This window comes from Sparus aurata, chromosome 22 (genome assembly GCF_900880675.1).
Source record: "Sparus aurata chromosome 22, fSpaAur1.1, whole genome shotgun sequence".
Classification (NCBI taxonomy): domain Eukaryota; kingdom Metazoa; phylum Chordata; class Actinopteri; order Spariformes; family Sparidae; genus Sparus; species Sparus aurata.
This window is the reverse complement of record NC_044208.1, coordinates 8172089-8189634: the sequence shown is the minus strand read 5'-3', so window position 1 is coordinate 8189634 and position 17546 is coordinate 8172089. Positions and strand designations below refer to the sequence as shown.

At 41.2% G+C, this 17546-nt stretch overlaps 1 protein-coding gene across 7 annotated transcripts in view; it reads left to right on the top strand.

The window, feature by feature from the left end:
- Nucleotides 1–16570, top strand: part of hivep2a (HIVEP zinc finger 2a) — a 122754-nt gene extending 106184 nt beyond the window's left edge. For 4 of the 7 annotated variants that reach the window (XM_030404485.1, XM_030404486.1, XM_030404487.1 and 1 more), the window contains 6 exons: nt 4217–4392; nt 5465–5566; nt 9580–10462; nt 10912–11020; nt 12451–12570; nt 13405–16570. In XM_030404485.1, the coding sequence (XP_030260345.1) occupies nt 4217–4392; nt 5465–5566; nt 9580–10462; nt 10912–11020; nt 12451–12570; nt 13405–14136 (2122 nt within the window). In that variant the 3' untranslated portion in view covers nt 14137–16570. The remainder of the gene's footprint in view (nt 1–4216; nt 4393–5464; nt 5567–9579; nt 10463–10911; nt 11021–12450; nt 12571–13404) is intronic. The other 3 variants (XM_030404491.1, XM_030404490.1, XM_030404489.1) reach the window with 3 other exon arrangements.
- The last annotated feature ends 976 nt before the right edge of the window (nt 16571–17546 follow it).

Sequence of the window (17546 nt, the reverse complement as noted above, 5' to 3'; positions counted from 1 at the left end):
TTCTTAGGCACACAAAACTGAGACTTATTCTTTTACAACCTATTCTTTGGGCTTAATTTGTGTCTGTGAGAGTCAGGCCAAGCGCCTGAGCCTGGTAAACCCATCACAGGCTAACGACTTGAGCTGCATCGCTGTAATTGGACGTCAGTGTTCATAATTCTCGCTCTGTCTTTTATAGACTGGTGTGAAGTGGGCTTTGTCCCTCGTTAGTTTTGTTTTAAAAGCTTTTTCACTGTTTTTCTACAATCAGCAACTGTAGAGTTTATTTAGTTTTAGTTTCTGTTGTATTTTATTCGATTTCTGTTACAAGTATCTCACTCATAATAACAGGGTATTAAGTTTTATTATTATGTAGTGACCTCGGAATGTGACTCGAGTTTGCAGTATGTGGCATTCTGTTGCTACTGGAAGACTGAAACCTTTTTTTTGCGTTTGATTGATAAGATTCAGGACAAATTATTCATATTTACTCCTGAGCAACAAAAAAAGTTTTCTTCCATGCAATACCAGGAGAGAGCAGAACAAATAACTGTTGTGAATGTTTGGATTTCGTTAAGCTTTTTAAACTTGGAAAAACTAAGACCATAGCTACCTCCCAGAGGTGGCAGAAGTCCACACATTCTTTCCTCCAGTAGAAGTACACATATTTTATTATGTACTGATTCAACTTCTTTACTCCTCTCATAAAGTACAGGCTCTGAAATGTATTCAGAGTATCAAAGTATAAAGTCTTCCTCTGAATGCCATTTCTGGTCAAAGCTAACTGAAGCTCACATCATATTAATATAATTCAGAGACTATTAAACTTAAAGGTAGAATCAGTAGGATTTGTTCCAGCTGTTCCCAAACACACCACAAAGACAGTTGACTGTTGAGTCTCATTCCCAGGATTTCAAATAGCCACATGTTGGGTTGGTAAAGCGTCCCGAGCAGCAACAAAGTGAGAAAATAAGATACGAGACACTAACGCGCCTTTTCTTCCCATTCCATTCTCCCTCTCTGTCTGTTCCTGTCTTCTTACGTCTTTGTTTCATCTCCATACGTCTGCCATGTGTGATGTGCACTGAAATTAGTCTTGTTATGGTGAGAAGGCAGCGTGCAATGACGAAAAATAAAAATAATCCATACGCAAATATCTGAACTTTCTCAAACTAAAGTAACAAGCCTGTAAAAAAAAAAAGTAAGGAGGAGAAATTTCAGATATTTGTGTTCAAATGTAGGGAGGAAAAGTCAAAATAAAGGTTTATGTAAAGTACAGATACCTGAAAAATCTACTTAATTACAATAGCAAAGTATGTGTAGCTCCTTTGTAGCCTACCTCCCACCTCTGCTATCTCCTGAAAGCTTTTGACAACTCAAGGAGTTGTGACGTGCCGTCCGTTCTGCACAACGTAAATGGTTATGCCTTTAACTACATTGCGACAGCTTAGAAAAATGTACCTAGTTCCAAAAAAACAAAGGTAAACTACCTAAACCTAAAATTATATTCACATGCAAATAAAACCTCTTGTGTAAAGGTTTTTGTAAAAGTTTATTTCCACATAGCAAGTGCAGGAATTAGTCTAAAACTTTAATTAAATGGTGAAATAAAGGCTGTATGAGGGAGTTAATGCTGTAAACTCCTGTAGTTGAGACATTCCTACAGTATCATAATGTTTTATAGACTTACAGTAGAGCCAGTAAGACCAAGGTTAGTGAATGGAACAGACGGTGCACACACACACACACACACACACACACACAGGGAGTTATTAAATGCAGCAGACAGTGAAGTAATTCCCTTTTGTCCCCAAAGGACACTTTAGAAGCAATAAGTGGATCAAAGCAGACGGGGCAAACACACATATACACTCACGCGCTCACATAAACAATATGCATGCAAGTAATAAGCAAACGGGAGTGCGGAAACACACACATAAGTCTTTATTGGAAAAACAGTCACGATCGAAATCTTTTCCGGATGAAAGAAATCCACCAAGTGCAAGTTTTGGCAGAGGAAACAAATCCATTACTTCTCTGCGTCCCCTGAAAGTTTCAGTAGTTTTCTGAAAGACAATCTGCTTTATGATCTTACCGTGTGCTGCGAATAAAAGAGAATAAAACAAAAATAATCATCATAATTCATTTTCATAACTGGCCACAGCTGTGTAAACGTCTCGACTCAGATGAGCGTTCGGAGGTATTTCCCGCTCCACGCTGCAGTTGAAAGACAAATTTCCCCTCGCTGACACAGACGGATCGTTTGATGTACCTGATATTTGACCTCCCTTAACACTCGAGGCCCTCGACTGCATGTTACCTGCCAGACAGGACAGGAAGCGACACAATTCGCCGGCCAACTTTTCTGTCTAAGACAACCCGAATGCGATGCCGCTGCAGCAGACTGACAGACAGAATGCACCAGCGTTCGACTGGTGGTTGGTGGTAATTTCCCTCCATGACAGAGAGAGTCTGCACTGATCCTGTTGCCAAGTGTCCGCTGTTTCACTCCGAGCCTCATCTGGGGTAGAAAAGCATGTCTGACAGAGATGTTTTCTTTTTTAAAGTCTTGTAAAAGAATAAGTGGGACTTGAAGGAGGGCTGCGGTTATCTTTTTTTAGAAAAAAAAGCAGCAGCGTGGACACAAAACCCAGCGATGGAACGCTACATTGTTTCTCGTTTTAGCTTCTGATCCCTGAAAACAAAGAAATCTCTACTACAGTTGCATATTTCTGTGGGTTGTGACCAGGTCAGCTAAAGAGGGATTTCTTTCCCCTGTTTAATTTGAAGAGAGGCTTTTAGAGGTCACTGTATCCAGAAACTCAGGGAAAAAAACTAAGATGAAAGGAACATCTGAATAAAAAGCTTTCCTGATATATACATCCCGTTAATCGTCTTGATTTGTCTGATGATACATCGGGAGGAACAGATTTTAGGCTCACCACAGACCACGCGGGAAGTCAGTCACAGTTGAGGATGCTGACGGGGTCAGTCTATATAATGATGTTATTGTAAATGGTGCGTGACGTATCCAGTAGTTATCAATTTAACAATTTGAGATGGTTTTGCACGACAGCAGTAACAAACAAGCAACAGCAAGGAGATAAAGAGAGAGGGAAATTTCCCAGACTCCCTTATTAAATCGCAAAATTTTGTGAGCTGTAAATTAGGAGAAACTTTATAAACTTCGTAAAACACTGCTAGTGACAAATGCGTGATTATTTAGGCCTTCTTGTTAATTTGGCAAATATTATATATACCAGATGTATATAGATGTTTATCATGAAATAGGAAAAAACACTTAAGGTTGAAGAGCGATGCAGCACCTTTAATCCGTCTTTTAATCTCACTTGATTTCATATCAAGTGAAAAAAGATGATGATTCATGGACCCATATTCTCCACGTCAGAACAGTTTCGTTATCCTCTTCTCAACAGTTCAGATTCTGATATTTACTGTTGGGTTTCATAACACTTGCTTGCTGTTGCATCCAGATTGATGTCACTCTCTCTGAGCCCTCTCAGACCTTTCTCTCTCTGATTCTCTGAAATCCCTTATTTCAGCCATATTCAGCTTCTGTGTCAGCAGACATGTGTGTCCCAGAGAATGACAATGAGTCTCCACCAGCTGCAGGACCCTGACCTCTGACCTCTCTGAGGAGGAGGATATATATAGAGATAGGGTCAATAGAGAACACAGGGAAACTGAGAAAAGGAATATACTTTCATACAAAGTGGATGTGAATTAAGAACCTTCTTTCCATCAGCAACCTGTGCTGACAATTATGTCTTTATGTACAGTGTATGTTTAATGACATGGGATGATAGAAATCTATAATGGCTACTTTTTAATGTGTCCTTTTGGGGATTAATCAAATATGATGAATTGTATTGAGTGCCAAATTATTTGCCAAATTATATGCCAAAAAAAAAGTTGGTTTTTTTTGGTATTATTTTTGAAGTGAAAGTTACATTTGCAAGATAGCCATGTGACCTTTACCAGTTATTTAGAATAAAGAGTCTAAATTCATATATTTTCTATTGATTTGAATCACTGTCTCAAGAAACCATGTGATACATTAAAATGAATACACTGCAAAAATGTATTTCTTCTGTAAGGAAAGAAAGAAAGAAAGAAAGAAAAAAAGAAAGAAAGAAAGAAAGAAAGATGAATAAATAAATAAATAAATAAATAAAAACACATTACTATACAGTCTTTGGTCCTTGCTGTCTTCCAGGTACAAATCCAACGAGGATTACGTTTACGTTCGAGGTCGCGGTCGGGGGAAATACATCTGTGAGGAGTGCGGCATTCGCTGCAAGAAACCCAGCATGCTGAAGAAACACATCCGGACACACACCGACGTCCGGCCGTACGTCTGCAAGTTCTGCAACTTCGCCTTCAAGACGAAAGGTAGGGCTTCTTTTTACTTACGCGTTGTTGTTGACAGATCCAAATGTACTTTTAAAAGGATAAGTGCAGACAGGTTGAGCGAACAGTTTTAGCTCAGCAGCTGCAATATATGGAGCTGTTTTTTATTTTTTTACTTACCTTTTTTTAAACTATTTTTGAATCAAGTCTCCAGCTACTTCACTTGTTTGGGAGAATGCTGCTTTTCTGTTTTGCTGTGAAGCTCCAGAAATGTTTCTTGCACCACAAAACTTCACCTGATGTTCCATCAGCATGGGGGTGAGGAGATTGTGGTGGGCTGTTCCTTTAAAGACCTAATGTTGAGTTTCCTTTTAGAATCTTCTTTCAAAGGCTGCTAATTTAAAAAAAATTAGATTAGTCTGTTTTTTATAGTTCAAAGTTGCTGCGTTTTTCCTCCCTGATGAGAAGCAAATTTATCAGATTATTATTATTTTTCTGTGACACCAAACAACATGAATTTTACTATTTTGCTCACAAAAATCACAAATATTCCACAATCATCTGATAAAAATGCCCTAAAACCTTCTTTAAATACAAGACTAATCATATTTTTTCAGATTCTAGCAGCTGTTTTGAAGCAGCTATTCATAAGAAAACTCAACGTTAGCTCTTTAACTGAAGGATTAAACCCTAGAATAAAGAACAAAGTGGTTAAATGACGGAATAAAATGTGCAGAGAGGCTGTTTGGTGTCTCTGCGGTCAGACAGGAACCTGCATCATATCAGAGGCTGACGATGCTGACTCGCTGATATCTGATATTTGATAAAGAGCCATTATCTGCACGATAGATTTCCAGTCCCCCCTTTATGTTCCGTACATGCGTCTGACTTTGCATTCGAGTTCAGACCAAGTTGAGTCATTTTGTCATTAAATTAAATTATGTAGAAATTATATGTAATTTCTAAATTCTAATAATTTGTGGCGTCGCTCGTTCTTTCAACGCTTCTATTTCTTTTGCGTTTTTGTGTTGATGCAGCCAAACAAGCCTTGGTTTCCAGTAAGACTAGTCGAAGGGTCATTAAATGTGTGTGTGTGTGTGTGTGTGTTTTACAGGAAACCTGACGAAGCACATGAAGTCTAAGGCTCATATGAAAAAGTGTCTGGAGTTGGGAGTCTCCATGTCTTCTGTAGAGGACAACGAGGCCGACGAAGGAGGTAGGAAACACACAAACACACACAAGTGAATGTAACACAAACACGCACACACACACTGTGTGAGCTGCAGTGACATCCTGCCGTCTCGTTGAGAGCTGCCTGCAGTGTTTCTGGCTCAGAGCGGTTGTACAGAGACAATTAGTGTAATGGAAAGCAGAGCTCACCCTGACAGCGAGGACTTGTGTCAACAAACCACACGAGCCGCTTTAAAAGCACGAGAAACATCCTTCCAGCTTGTTTGGACTCTCTTATTATATTATTGTAATATCCCCATGAGTGATTCGAAGACCACAATTCTATTTTCCACCAGTTGCTCTGAAATAGCAACAAATATTTGCCGCTCATCGCCGTCACGGCGAGTTTCAGCCAACATGTCCGCCTTACCATTAATCAGCTGATTGAAAATAATCTGAAAATAATTACTGGTAGGATGCTGTGGCCAGAGAGGGATGAATGTGGTTTCCTATGAAATATTCACAAATAATAAATTGTCATCAGCTGTCTCTCCAGGCTGTGACTCTTGTCCGAACAGATGAGAGGTGTAGGCATCTCGTTAATCTTCTGATGAGCTGATAACGAAGCTGGAAATGAGTGTGATTACTTTTACAATATTTGGTTTATACCATTAACACCAACAACAACTTCTTCTACACATTTACCTTTAAGTCGTTGGTAGATTTTGTTTCTAGGCAGTAGAGATGCGTCAATGAATCCATTTTGATAGACGATAAATCTTTTTTGTAATTTCTTAAGAAGAAAAAAGTCAAAATTCTGTTTCAAATTTCTTAAAAGTGAACATTATGTGGTTTCTTTCCTCTTCTATGACAGTAAATTGAATATTTTTGATGTATGTTTTACACACCATCCCAACTATTTTGGAATCAAGGTCATACCTGCCAATAAGGAACCAAAAAATCACAATAAGCTGAAAGATGTCTGACGTTATCTTATTCTGAGAGCGCTAAAAAGTGTATTTTTTAAAATTTAACATGTCCACTATATCTTCTTGATACGTTATCCTTATTAGAGCCCGACAGATATTTCTGTTAGCGGATTATATCGACTGATATGAAATGCTTCTTTTTAAAGAACATAACTCACACGCTTGGAGTGATTTATTCTTCTTCTGTTGTCAGTAATTTGACTGTTTCCAAGCACCAATAGCAGTTTAGACCAGCCTCTCCTAAAGTGTGACTGTGAGTAGTTTTGGTAACATATTATGTTTTTTTTCAAACTCTTCGCGACACCGAGCGACTCCAAAGCCTCGCAGTGAGCTGGATAGATGTGTTGTTTTAAATATTAAATCAACGTCCTTGTTAATTAGTTAATTCACATTATTATTTGAATTGGCTGCTCTTCACCGATGTAACTGAACAATCTGTGACCATTTTGCGACGCTGCCTGCAAAACGTATTTAAGATTCACGTCAGAACCGATCAGCCGTCGAGCGCTCCTTGTATGTGAGACTAGATTTCTCCAGTTTGCAGACATCGCTACACTGACGTCTCTTATCTTCCCATTAAGAATGCAACAGAGACGATGACTGAGTTGGCGACGCTTTTTAGCCACACTGTCAACTAATTAGGCTTCAATTTGTAATATACATTTGTTTTGGGGAATGTTGGGAAGTTAACACTAGGTGGTTTTTTGGTACTTGGTCTAAAAGTTTGAGAAACACTGATTTAGACAAAAAAGTGTATTGGTAATCCTTAAAATATCCGCCTCCATCAAATATTGATTTTTTAAAATATCAACAATGTAATGACCTTAAAAGCAATCCAGTGTATCGAGTGAAGTAACTTTATGTGCCAGCCTCCAAGTTCGTGACCTTTGATTTTAAAGACTGTAAGTCATGGATGTTCAAATGGAAATACATAATTAATACATTTAGATTTGCATTGTTTATTTTACATCATTCATGTAATAAAGTGTAGTGAAGTGCGATAAGGTGCAATAATGTGTTTGAACCTGGTCCCAATCATGATACTATCACCTGTTACCAGTGAACCTGTTTACCTGTGGAAAGTTCAAAACAGGTGTTTTGGAAGCATTCCACAACTTTCTTTCCAGTCTTTTGTTGCCCAAAGCGAGCATATATTTACAAAAGTTGATGTAGCTCATGAGGTAAAAACATCAAGTGTGTTGTCTTTGTATCGTTTTCAGTTGAGCAGATGTAAGAAAAGATGAACAAATGGTCACGTACAACATCACAACCTTTTTTGAATCAGGGTTGTAAATGTCTTGCGGTTAGAATTCGGTGTCCCTGGAGACATTTTACCTGTCAGTAGATGATGAAGGGCGGTTGGACGATCTCAGATCATTTGAGTGGGCTAACTGGGCTGTTAGCGTCACATTATACCAACATCTGACTGGTGGCTGGTGTAATTTTCCACCATCTCGACCACCAAATTATATTTTACTTCAGCTGACTCTGAGTGTGTGTTTGTTGGCCCGGCATCTAATTGGGACACAAACCCACACAGGCTCACACACACACACACACACACACACTCACAGGGGGTTTTGGGAAAGGGAGAAAGTCAGTCAGTGAGTCGTCGAGACATAAACATTTGCGGTTTGTGAGAAACTGTTGTATATAAGAGACTAACTGGAAAAGTAGTGCAGTGTTAGTGGATCTGATTTCCGCTCAAAGCAGCCGGCTACAATTTATTAACTCCAAACGACTCCTGCTCCCCAACTCCTGGAGGAGGTCCAGGAGAGCCAAATAAAACTGATGAGGAAAAGACTCGAGGATGAAATATTTATCACGAGATCACTTTTAGATTTTGATTCCTCGCCAGATGAAACCAACAGATCAGGTCGGGATCGCTGACTTCATCAACTATTTCACCGTCAGGAGTCACAACACAACAGCGTCTTCAGCTCAGATTTCCCTCTTTTTATTCAGCTAATCAGCTCCGTTTTATAATAAAGTCAAAGTGATGGTTGGTCACCTGCCAACAGTAACTCTGCAGCTCCTGTACACGAGACCTCGCCAACATGTGGCTGCAGGCAGAGAAACCAGAGCGTCGAGGGTTTTGTCTCAAATAACTTTTGTTTTATTGTGTTTTATATTTTATTGGTTTGAGCTGGTGGGAATGTGGTTTCACTGCTGTTTTGTTTCACATCGAGACTCGTTCTGCGACCGCAGATTAATACAAAATGTTTTTATCTCTGTTTGCTGTTTGCTCGACTACTGCTACTTGTTCCTCCTCCTTTTCTTCCTCTCGGGCTTCCTCCACTTCATCGTTTTCTCTTCTTTTTCTTTGTGTCTTCCTCTGCACCCTCTTCCTTCCTTTTCATCAAACAATTACTTTCTATTTTTTGCTCATTCTCTTCCTCAGCGACTTCCTCTGCTTCACTTTATCCTGTTGTCTCCTCCCACTTGGTCTACTTTACTTTTTTTCATCCCTTTTTTCTTCTGCTTCTTCTACTTGCACTCTTTCCTTATCTTCATCTTCCACATCCTCTGCCTTTCTCTCCTCCTATCATATACTCTCCGGATTCATATACTTTATTATATATCACATCCTCTTCCTCTCCCACTTCCTATATTTTCACTTTTTCCTCCTCTTTTTCTCCCATTTTTCACTCTACTGTTTATCTTCTTCCTCTCTTGCTTCCTCCCCGTTTTTCCTGTATTTCTTCCTCTTCCTGTACAATTTCCTCTTCTGTCTCTTCCCAACTTCTTCTCCTTTAACTTTGTCCCTCTCTTCCTGATCTCCCTCTTCATTTCCTTTGTTTTTCCTCCTCTTCTTTCTTGTCTGCCTCTTCTTCTCGTCCTTCCTCTTCTTTTTCTTCTTTTGTCTCCTCACCCACTTCCTCTACTTTCACCTTTTCCCTCTTCTTCTGCTGCCATTGTTTCTACTCATCATCCTCATCTTGTTCCTCTCCTGCATCCTTTTTTTCTTCTTCTTCTTCCTGTTCTGGTTTATTGTTACTCCTTACACCTATGTTTTCCTTTTCTTCACCTTCCTCTCCTAACCTTCTTTTGTCTCCTCCTCCTCTCGTAGATATTGGAGATGAAGGCCAGAGGTCTGAGAAGATGTCCAGGGGTGCGATGGCGGATCACCAGTTCTCAGACGCAGACGACTCAGAGGGTGGGGAAGAAGATGGCGATGAAGTTGATGATGAAGATGATGAAGAGGATGACTATGATGGTGACTCCACCCCGAAGACTCGTTCTCGCTCCACCAGCCCGCAGCCTTACGGCCTGCCGTCCATGTCAATCACAGCTGTGGCCTCCTCCCACCCTGCTCCTCACCTCTCCCATCACTCGGCGTCCGACCTCCTGGGAAGCACCAACAAGCCTCCGCTGTTCGGCTACTTCACCACCGTGCCGAGTATCCAGATCACTCCACAGGCTCCGCCCAGTGACCCAGCCGGGCGTGAGCGCAGTCAGGCGGAGTACCAGCGTGGCCTGCAGAGGGCGCTGGGCAGCCGGCTGCTGGCTCCACCCTGCTCCTCCTCCTCCATGGATGAAGACCTCCCTGTCCCCTCTCCAGACCTCTCCTCCCCCTCCTCTCGCCTGTCCTCGCCTGGGCTGGAACACTCCGGCTGCCCGTCCCCCATCTCCCCTTCATCCTCACCCTCAGCTCACCGGTACCTTTCCCCACGTCACGACCTCTCACCTCACCCCGGACACCTGTCACCCCGGCGGGACATCTCTCCTCTGCGTCACATCTCCCCAAAGAGGGACCTGGGTGTGGCCGGGGGATACAGACGGGACCTCTCCCCCAGGAGGGGACACCTCTCGCTGCTCTCCCCTCTGTCTCGGCCCACGTCCCCCGCAGGAAGAGACTACAAGCGCGACCTTTCACCACGAGGCCGCCACCGGGGGATGATGCGGCCTGTCTCTCCTCGCCGAGGGCTCCACCAACACCTCCACCACCAAAGGTGAGTCAACTGGAGGGTGACCTGACTGACTGAGGGTTCACGAGCTCTATATTTAATATGACAGTTTAAATTTGTCTTTGTTTTTATGGGGGACCAAAACTGCCAAAATTGTATTTAAATAACAAAATAAATGACTCAATAAATAAATTAATGCACCAAAATAAGTACATTTTACGGACACAGTTTATAGGTTGGTAGAATTTGCTGAAAAAAAATCTACCAGTACCTGCTTAAATAACAAATAATGTAAAATAATAATAATAAAATAAACAAAACTCTAACAAAAATAAAGGGACACAGAAAAGCTCTTTTTTTTGCAATCCAAAAATGCAAAAAATCAGCAATGCATGATCAATTTTACAATGTTTTGTTAAGTGAAAGACTGGAGTCTGAAGTTTAATTCTTGATGATGGTTTAATGAGATATTTCTACTTCTCTGTGACTTCCAGCCAGCAGAGTGGATCCCGGGGCCTCAGGCCGGGTCACCAGGTGGGGGTGTTGGGTCAGGCAGACCTGGATCCTCTGGGACGTCGCAGAGACAGTGCAGAGATGGAGACGGTAAGAGTCCATCATACTTCCACGGGTTGCGGGAACGAGGGGTGCTGAAGGGGCTGCAGCACCACCCGAAAACGAGGCTACAACATGTGTCTGAGCAGGCCCAGTTAATTAAGAATTTGTTGGAAACGGCGCTTCACAAAGTTTATAGTTTCAGTTTCCTCTAACTCAACAACTCACAAAATTGACAAATTTTTATAAGGGAGTCTGGGGAATTCCTCTTCCCTCTTCCCGTCCTTGCTGTTGTTGATGTGGCTGCTCTGACCTACAATACGCTGGTGTTGAGTTTGCCATCTGCTGTTGTGCAAAACGTCCTCAAATTGTTGTCAGTTATTTGTTAGTAAAGATCAGGCGCATGTTATCCTCACTGTTCAGATTAATACAAAAAAAAAAAACAAATGTTGCGCACCGTTTCCTGTGAAGTCATTATATAGGCTGACCCCTCAGCGCCCCCAGCTGTGACTGTCGACTAAAACAATCTTATCCTTCTTTTCTCCTCCGTCAGTGTTGCTGGTCGCTTTCGGTCGATACTGTAGGTGCACTCGGGCTCGCTCGCGTGGCAGCGTGATACAACAGAACACATGCATTTTTGACTCCCTAAACATCCCCGAAAGGTGCTTGAACTGTGATTTACCGAGCCTTCTGCAGCTCAGACTGTGCTCCAGTGCGTTAAACCTGAGGCAGAAATGTGAAAGGTGGAAGGAAAGGACAGGAATAAGGGGAAAAGCGGGAGCAGAGAAAAAGACTCGTCTGGCGGACGGAGCAGAAACATTCAGAGAGGATGAGGGAATAAAGAGCGAGTCAGATGGAGTGAGTGTGTTAGAGAGAGGGATGATTGAAGATAGGGCTGCTGGCTCTCGGTGGTAATGGGATCTTGGCTGGCGGTGGTGTGGTTAATAACGCGGCTGTTTTTCTTCTTAAGAGCTCTACTTCAAACCCTGGCTGCTGCTGCCGGTCCCACTTAAACAAAGCGTGAAGCAGAGAGTGAGACCGGCTCGGCTTTGATAACCGACGGTCTTCAGATGATAGATTAATGTTTTAACAGCCGTCCTGCAGGCGCGAGACGTTTGACTGTGCCTTCGCGCTCTCTTGTTTGTTTTCTGACCAACACCTGCCATCCAGCACAACCACACGTCTCTGTTTCTGCGCTCCTCATCAAGACTCATTAATTTATTTTGTCACATAATATTTGGCTTTCCATCGCGAGGCCGCAAATGTGTGTTTATTGTAACAGGCTCTGTCCAACGAGTGTGCGCGCTCCTCCTGTGGTTTTCAGCCACGACATTAAATCTAAATGTCAGACTTTAAATCAACACAGACGTTTCTTCACAGTTTCTGTGGAACAAGGAACTCTAAATCCAGCTCACCGGTTCATGACTCCGTCCACAGACGACAGCGCGGTCCTTAATCTTCGTCTCTTCTTGTGTTCTCAGGAACATCGTCTGGGCTCGCCGTCGTCAGGGGAACGGGACCAGGGCGGTAGTCGCGGTAACCAGTCCAGCCCACCTCACCAGGTCCTGTTCAGTCACCTCCCTCTTCATTCTCAACTCCAGGTAATCCATTTTCATTTGACCTTGTAGACCTTGTTTTTTTTTTTAGAATTTGTTTTCTTTATGTTCATTTAATATTTTGATTTGATTTTTGGTTTTATTTTGCTAATTTATCGTTCATTTCATATTGTGTACCGTATAACTATGGGATATTTACAACTATTTAAAAACTTCATCTTGTATTTATTTTAATTTAACACACCTTCAATATTTTAAGGTGCATGCATGCATTCCTTCAAAACAGCATATAATGAAAATAAATATTATTGCCATAATATTTTTGAAGAGTACAAACAAACATATAAATGAAAATTACGACAGAGAGATTCAATAATTCATACATGAAAGGGTTCATGTAATTTAAAGTTTTATTTTATTTTCAAATTTTACATTTTTATGTAATTTGTTTGGATTTTAGTTTTCTTGATATACCTGTAAGATTTTGTAAAGATTTTTAAAAATTGTATATTTGATTAATTTATTTTATTATATTGTAAGTAATTCTTATTTTCATTGTATTTACTATTTAGATTGATTTTTTTTATATTTTATTTAAATGTATTTTGATTTTAAGTTTTTTTTCTTATTTTATTTATAATTTTTAGCAATTGTATATTTAAATGTGGATTCTATGTTTGAAAGTACTTCCGCACTTGTTTGGGACTATTTTCAATGGCGGATGAATCCACATTTCCTGCCTTAATGAGAATTAAAGGAAAAAGATATATCAGGCTTTGATCCTTACAGAATACTTGTTAGTAAATACATTCACTGTTGGTTTTGGTCTTTTAATGAAATATCACCAGACTCACTTAACTAACTTACTTTTCCTTTCAGGTGCGTTCTCCGTTCCCAATGATCCCCATCGGAGGGATCCAGATGGTACACTCCGTCCCCACGTCTGTCACCACCCCTCTGGCCCAGCAGGGGGCGCAGCAGGTCACATCCCGCCTGGTGCTGCAGAAGAGCACATCGGAGGACTCAACCACCAGCGAGGTCGCCTCCCATCATTTCACCTCCTTCACCGAGAGGGGAGCTCAAGGAGGAGGCGAGAAGCTGAGGGAGTCACCTCACCCGCCATCGCAGGAGAGGGAAGGAAGGGGAGGAGGAGTGAGGCCGGAGCAGGAGGAGAGCATTCACACCTGCACCAAGGCCATCGCCTCGCTCTGCATCGACTCAGAGGAGCTCGCCGAGAGAGGTGGAGGAGGAGGGAGAGGGGATAAAGGGAGAGCCTCCTCCTCCCCCTCTCCTTCTGCGTTGTCGTCCGACTCCCAACAACAGCATCGCTCGCCATCCATCTCCATGTCGCCGCCTTCTCCTCAGCCTTCGCCATCTCCTCCACAAGGTCCCGGGATTCAGCACTTTAGCGGCCTGGAGCTCAGGCCCCCCTACCCATCGATCCCCGCCTCCCCTCACTCCTCCTCCCCCTCTCCCTCCTCCTCCTCCTCCTCTCCTCACCCTCCCAGCCCCGGATCTGACACCCTCCAGCCTTCGACAGTGTCCAAACCTCTCAAGCTGGAGAGGGACAGGGAGGCAGAAAGCACAAAAAGAAGCAAAGACACATCGTAGGGCTGCAGGAGGAGAGCGAGAGGGACAAACGATGGACTTCTTTTTTCGTTTTTGTTTTTGGATAATAGGAAGGGATGAAGTGCAACAGAGAGAGAAAAACGACTTTTGCACACTTTACACACATATTCTTCTACGTCAGTTTATACACACCCATACACACTCTCTCTCTCTCTTCACACACACATCTAAATACAATGCATACAAAGAAAGTCAAAAAATGACTAAAAACTCAAATGGACCTCTGCAGTTTTAATGTTTGTGTACAGCATGCCTGTTTCAAACAGGGGCCTGCTCTCTTCTTATTTAAAAGACTTTCAAGAGGATCTGCATACGGTTACACATGTACTCCCACCGACACATGAGCCCGACCAAAATCTGATTTTAGAGAAATGAAAAAGGACTCTGGTTAAACGGTACGTTAAAAAAAAAAAAAGAAAAAAAAGGAAAAAAAAATCAGACAGCTATGTGTGTGCCTTTTCTTTACTCTCTATTTGTTTGTTCTCTTGCTTATATTCTTATAAGCAAACGAAGCAGGAAGGTAAATGTAAATACAATACTATCACGTTTTTGCGTATCAGCTTTGTAATAAATGCAATCTCCCTCCTTCTCCTCCTCCTCCTCCCCCCCTCCTCCTCCTCTTCCTCTCCCGACCTCCTGTGTTTCTTTTTTTTTTTTTTTTTTTTTTTTCTTTTTTGGACACCTTAAAGTCTCGACAAGCGATGTGAAGTTATGGATATTACTATTACGTACGGTTGCACTAAAACATATTTTTATATGAGTGAAATTTTAAAAAATGGCTTTTTTTGTGTACAGCGGCAATTCTATAATACTATTTATTATTGTTACCATGTTTCATAAATTGTACATTTTTTCTTAAATGTCGTGGATGCCTTTTTCTATGTAAAGCATGGGTTTTTTGCTATCGCTTACATTAGGGCGAGGATATGTACACTGTAATATGGCTTTATATGTTAGACCTATTTATATACGTCTAAGTGAGCCCCCTCGACTTGGAGGTATATACACATAGAAGTAAGATTTACCAGAATATTTACCCAGCATATGAATACATACAGTATATAGAATCTATCAACCTGTCTATCTATCTATCTATCTATCTATCTATCTATCTATCTATCTATCTATCTATCTGCACTTAACATTTAGAATGACATTCACATTAATGGTAGTTTGCTTGTACATTTTCTCCGCTGCTCTTTGCCTGTCTCCCTGGTTGTGATTTCTCTTGGTTTTTTACTTCCTTTTTTTCGTGGTATTATTATTTCTCGTTTTGATTTCTACGAGGCACGGATCTGCTCTCAGCATTAAGTGAATGAACATGCCTTCTTGCACCGTGGCACTCTGCTCAATTGTCGATTTTCACCCCCACCCCCACCCCCCAATACGACGAGTATCGACGTTACGTTTGTCAAAAGTAGCTCCGCATTCGAAAAAAAAAACAAACAATTTTTTTTGCTTGAATCAGATATCCGAACGGGGAAAACATTCCAGTCCATGTAAATATTCAGTCAACTCCCCCCAACACACGCACACACGTTTCTTTGGCATTGATGCACGTTGTTGCCATGGCAATCAACCCAACGAAAACTCTTTATTTAACGGCGCTATTTCTGGGGACACATACACCAAACTCTCTGACAAATGCACCTTATACTTCTTCGGATCCTGGCACTCTGGTCAGTTTTGTCGCAGCAAACTTTGATTGAAATGAAAGTGTTTAGGGGGGAACTGCTCCGCGCTCTGAGCCCCAAAATTGTCTGAAAATAAAATAATCCACGTAATGGTTGTGACATTGAGGCTTTCTGCACTGCTTTTTTTTTAACCCTTCTGTGATCCCCCGCCTCCTCTCCTGGATGTCCCTCGTGTAGCTAAGCAATATTTAGCCAAAACTCTGCTCACCAGCAGGGAGTGAATTTGTTGCAAGGCAACAACAAGTAAAAATCCTAAAACCAGGAGAAGAAGGGAGCAGTGGTGGTGATGTCAGTGACACAACTCTTTTCTCTTTTGACAGTTTTGGGCGGAGTCGGGCAGGCTGCAATGTGAGTGTGTATCTCTGTATTCTGTAGCGGTGTGTATTCGACCAGTATATCCTCTTCTTACGACTCTTTTCTATTTCAATCCTCCCTCTGTTATGTACACTTATCATGACGACAATGATGTCTTTAAAAAAAAAATTCTCTTTCTCTCTTTCAAAGATATCAAAGCACAAGTCATTGTTTAGAAATGACAACAATACAAAATAATTTTAAAAAAAGGACAAAAAAAAGGTAAACGTGCATATAAAAGGGTAACTTTTGTGATGGTGTTCTGTGGAATTAATACAAATATCATGTATGAACCCAGTTGCAACAAGGAATCGCAGTAGAAGTGGAAAAAATGGATTGTTGTTTTCAAATAAATATGAATAGAATAATTTGTTTGTGCCCCTTTTATTACTGCTTTTTGTTACTGTGGTTTTACAGATGATAAGAGTATCTTGTTTTAATGGATCAACCAATGTGTTTTTTCATGGCCCACACAAATAATTATTTAAACCTGAGTGTCCAAATTTTTGATATAATTGTGTAGTAACTGGTTAAACACATTAAGCTGATGCAGAGGTACCAAACTCGGTCCCCATAGATGAGATCAGCCACATGTCACTTTCCTGTCGCCAGAATGACCCCGCCAGCCTCTGAGTGAAGTCAAATGCTGTGAAAGTGCTGGTGCCAGATTGAAAACAGTTGCCGTACTGCATATTTCAAGTCAACAATAAAAAATCCTAATGGTTGTGATTTTATTCACAAACGAAGGGCAATACAAGAAGTGATCTGTGGCTTTAAGTCATCTGCAGACAGGATGAAAATGGTGAACTGTGAGACCCGGCCGGTCTGTGTCAAACACCTCAACTCGGGTTTGTTAATGTTGCTGAATAAATGTGCCGTTTGTGGCTGAACATCGAAACAAATCAACAAATGAGCCTTTGTAAAGTTGTCACTACAGTTTTTACTGTGAAAAAAATAAGGCCCTACTATAAAACACTTGTTTTTACAATGGAGTTTGGTTTACCAGTCTGTCCACTCGACAGACCACCAGAAGCAGAGGGTGATTTAATGTTAATAATACAAATAAATTGAGCTAACTTACCTTCTAATTGTAAACCGCACTTAATTATGTTTAAAGTGGAGCTAAACCCACCCTTTTTTTGAACTCCTCTAGGTGGTTCCACTTCGGGGAAAACGTGGACTCCACCATTTTTAAAAATCGATTTGATCGACTACCACATAGCATGATTGTTTGCCTGGCTGTCATTCAGATTTGCAAAAAATCCATACAGTATTCTTATTTTATGTTATTAAATTGGCAGAGACCCCAGAATTGACATTTACCTTCAGTCGAATCCAAAAGGG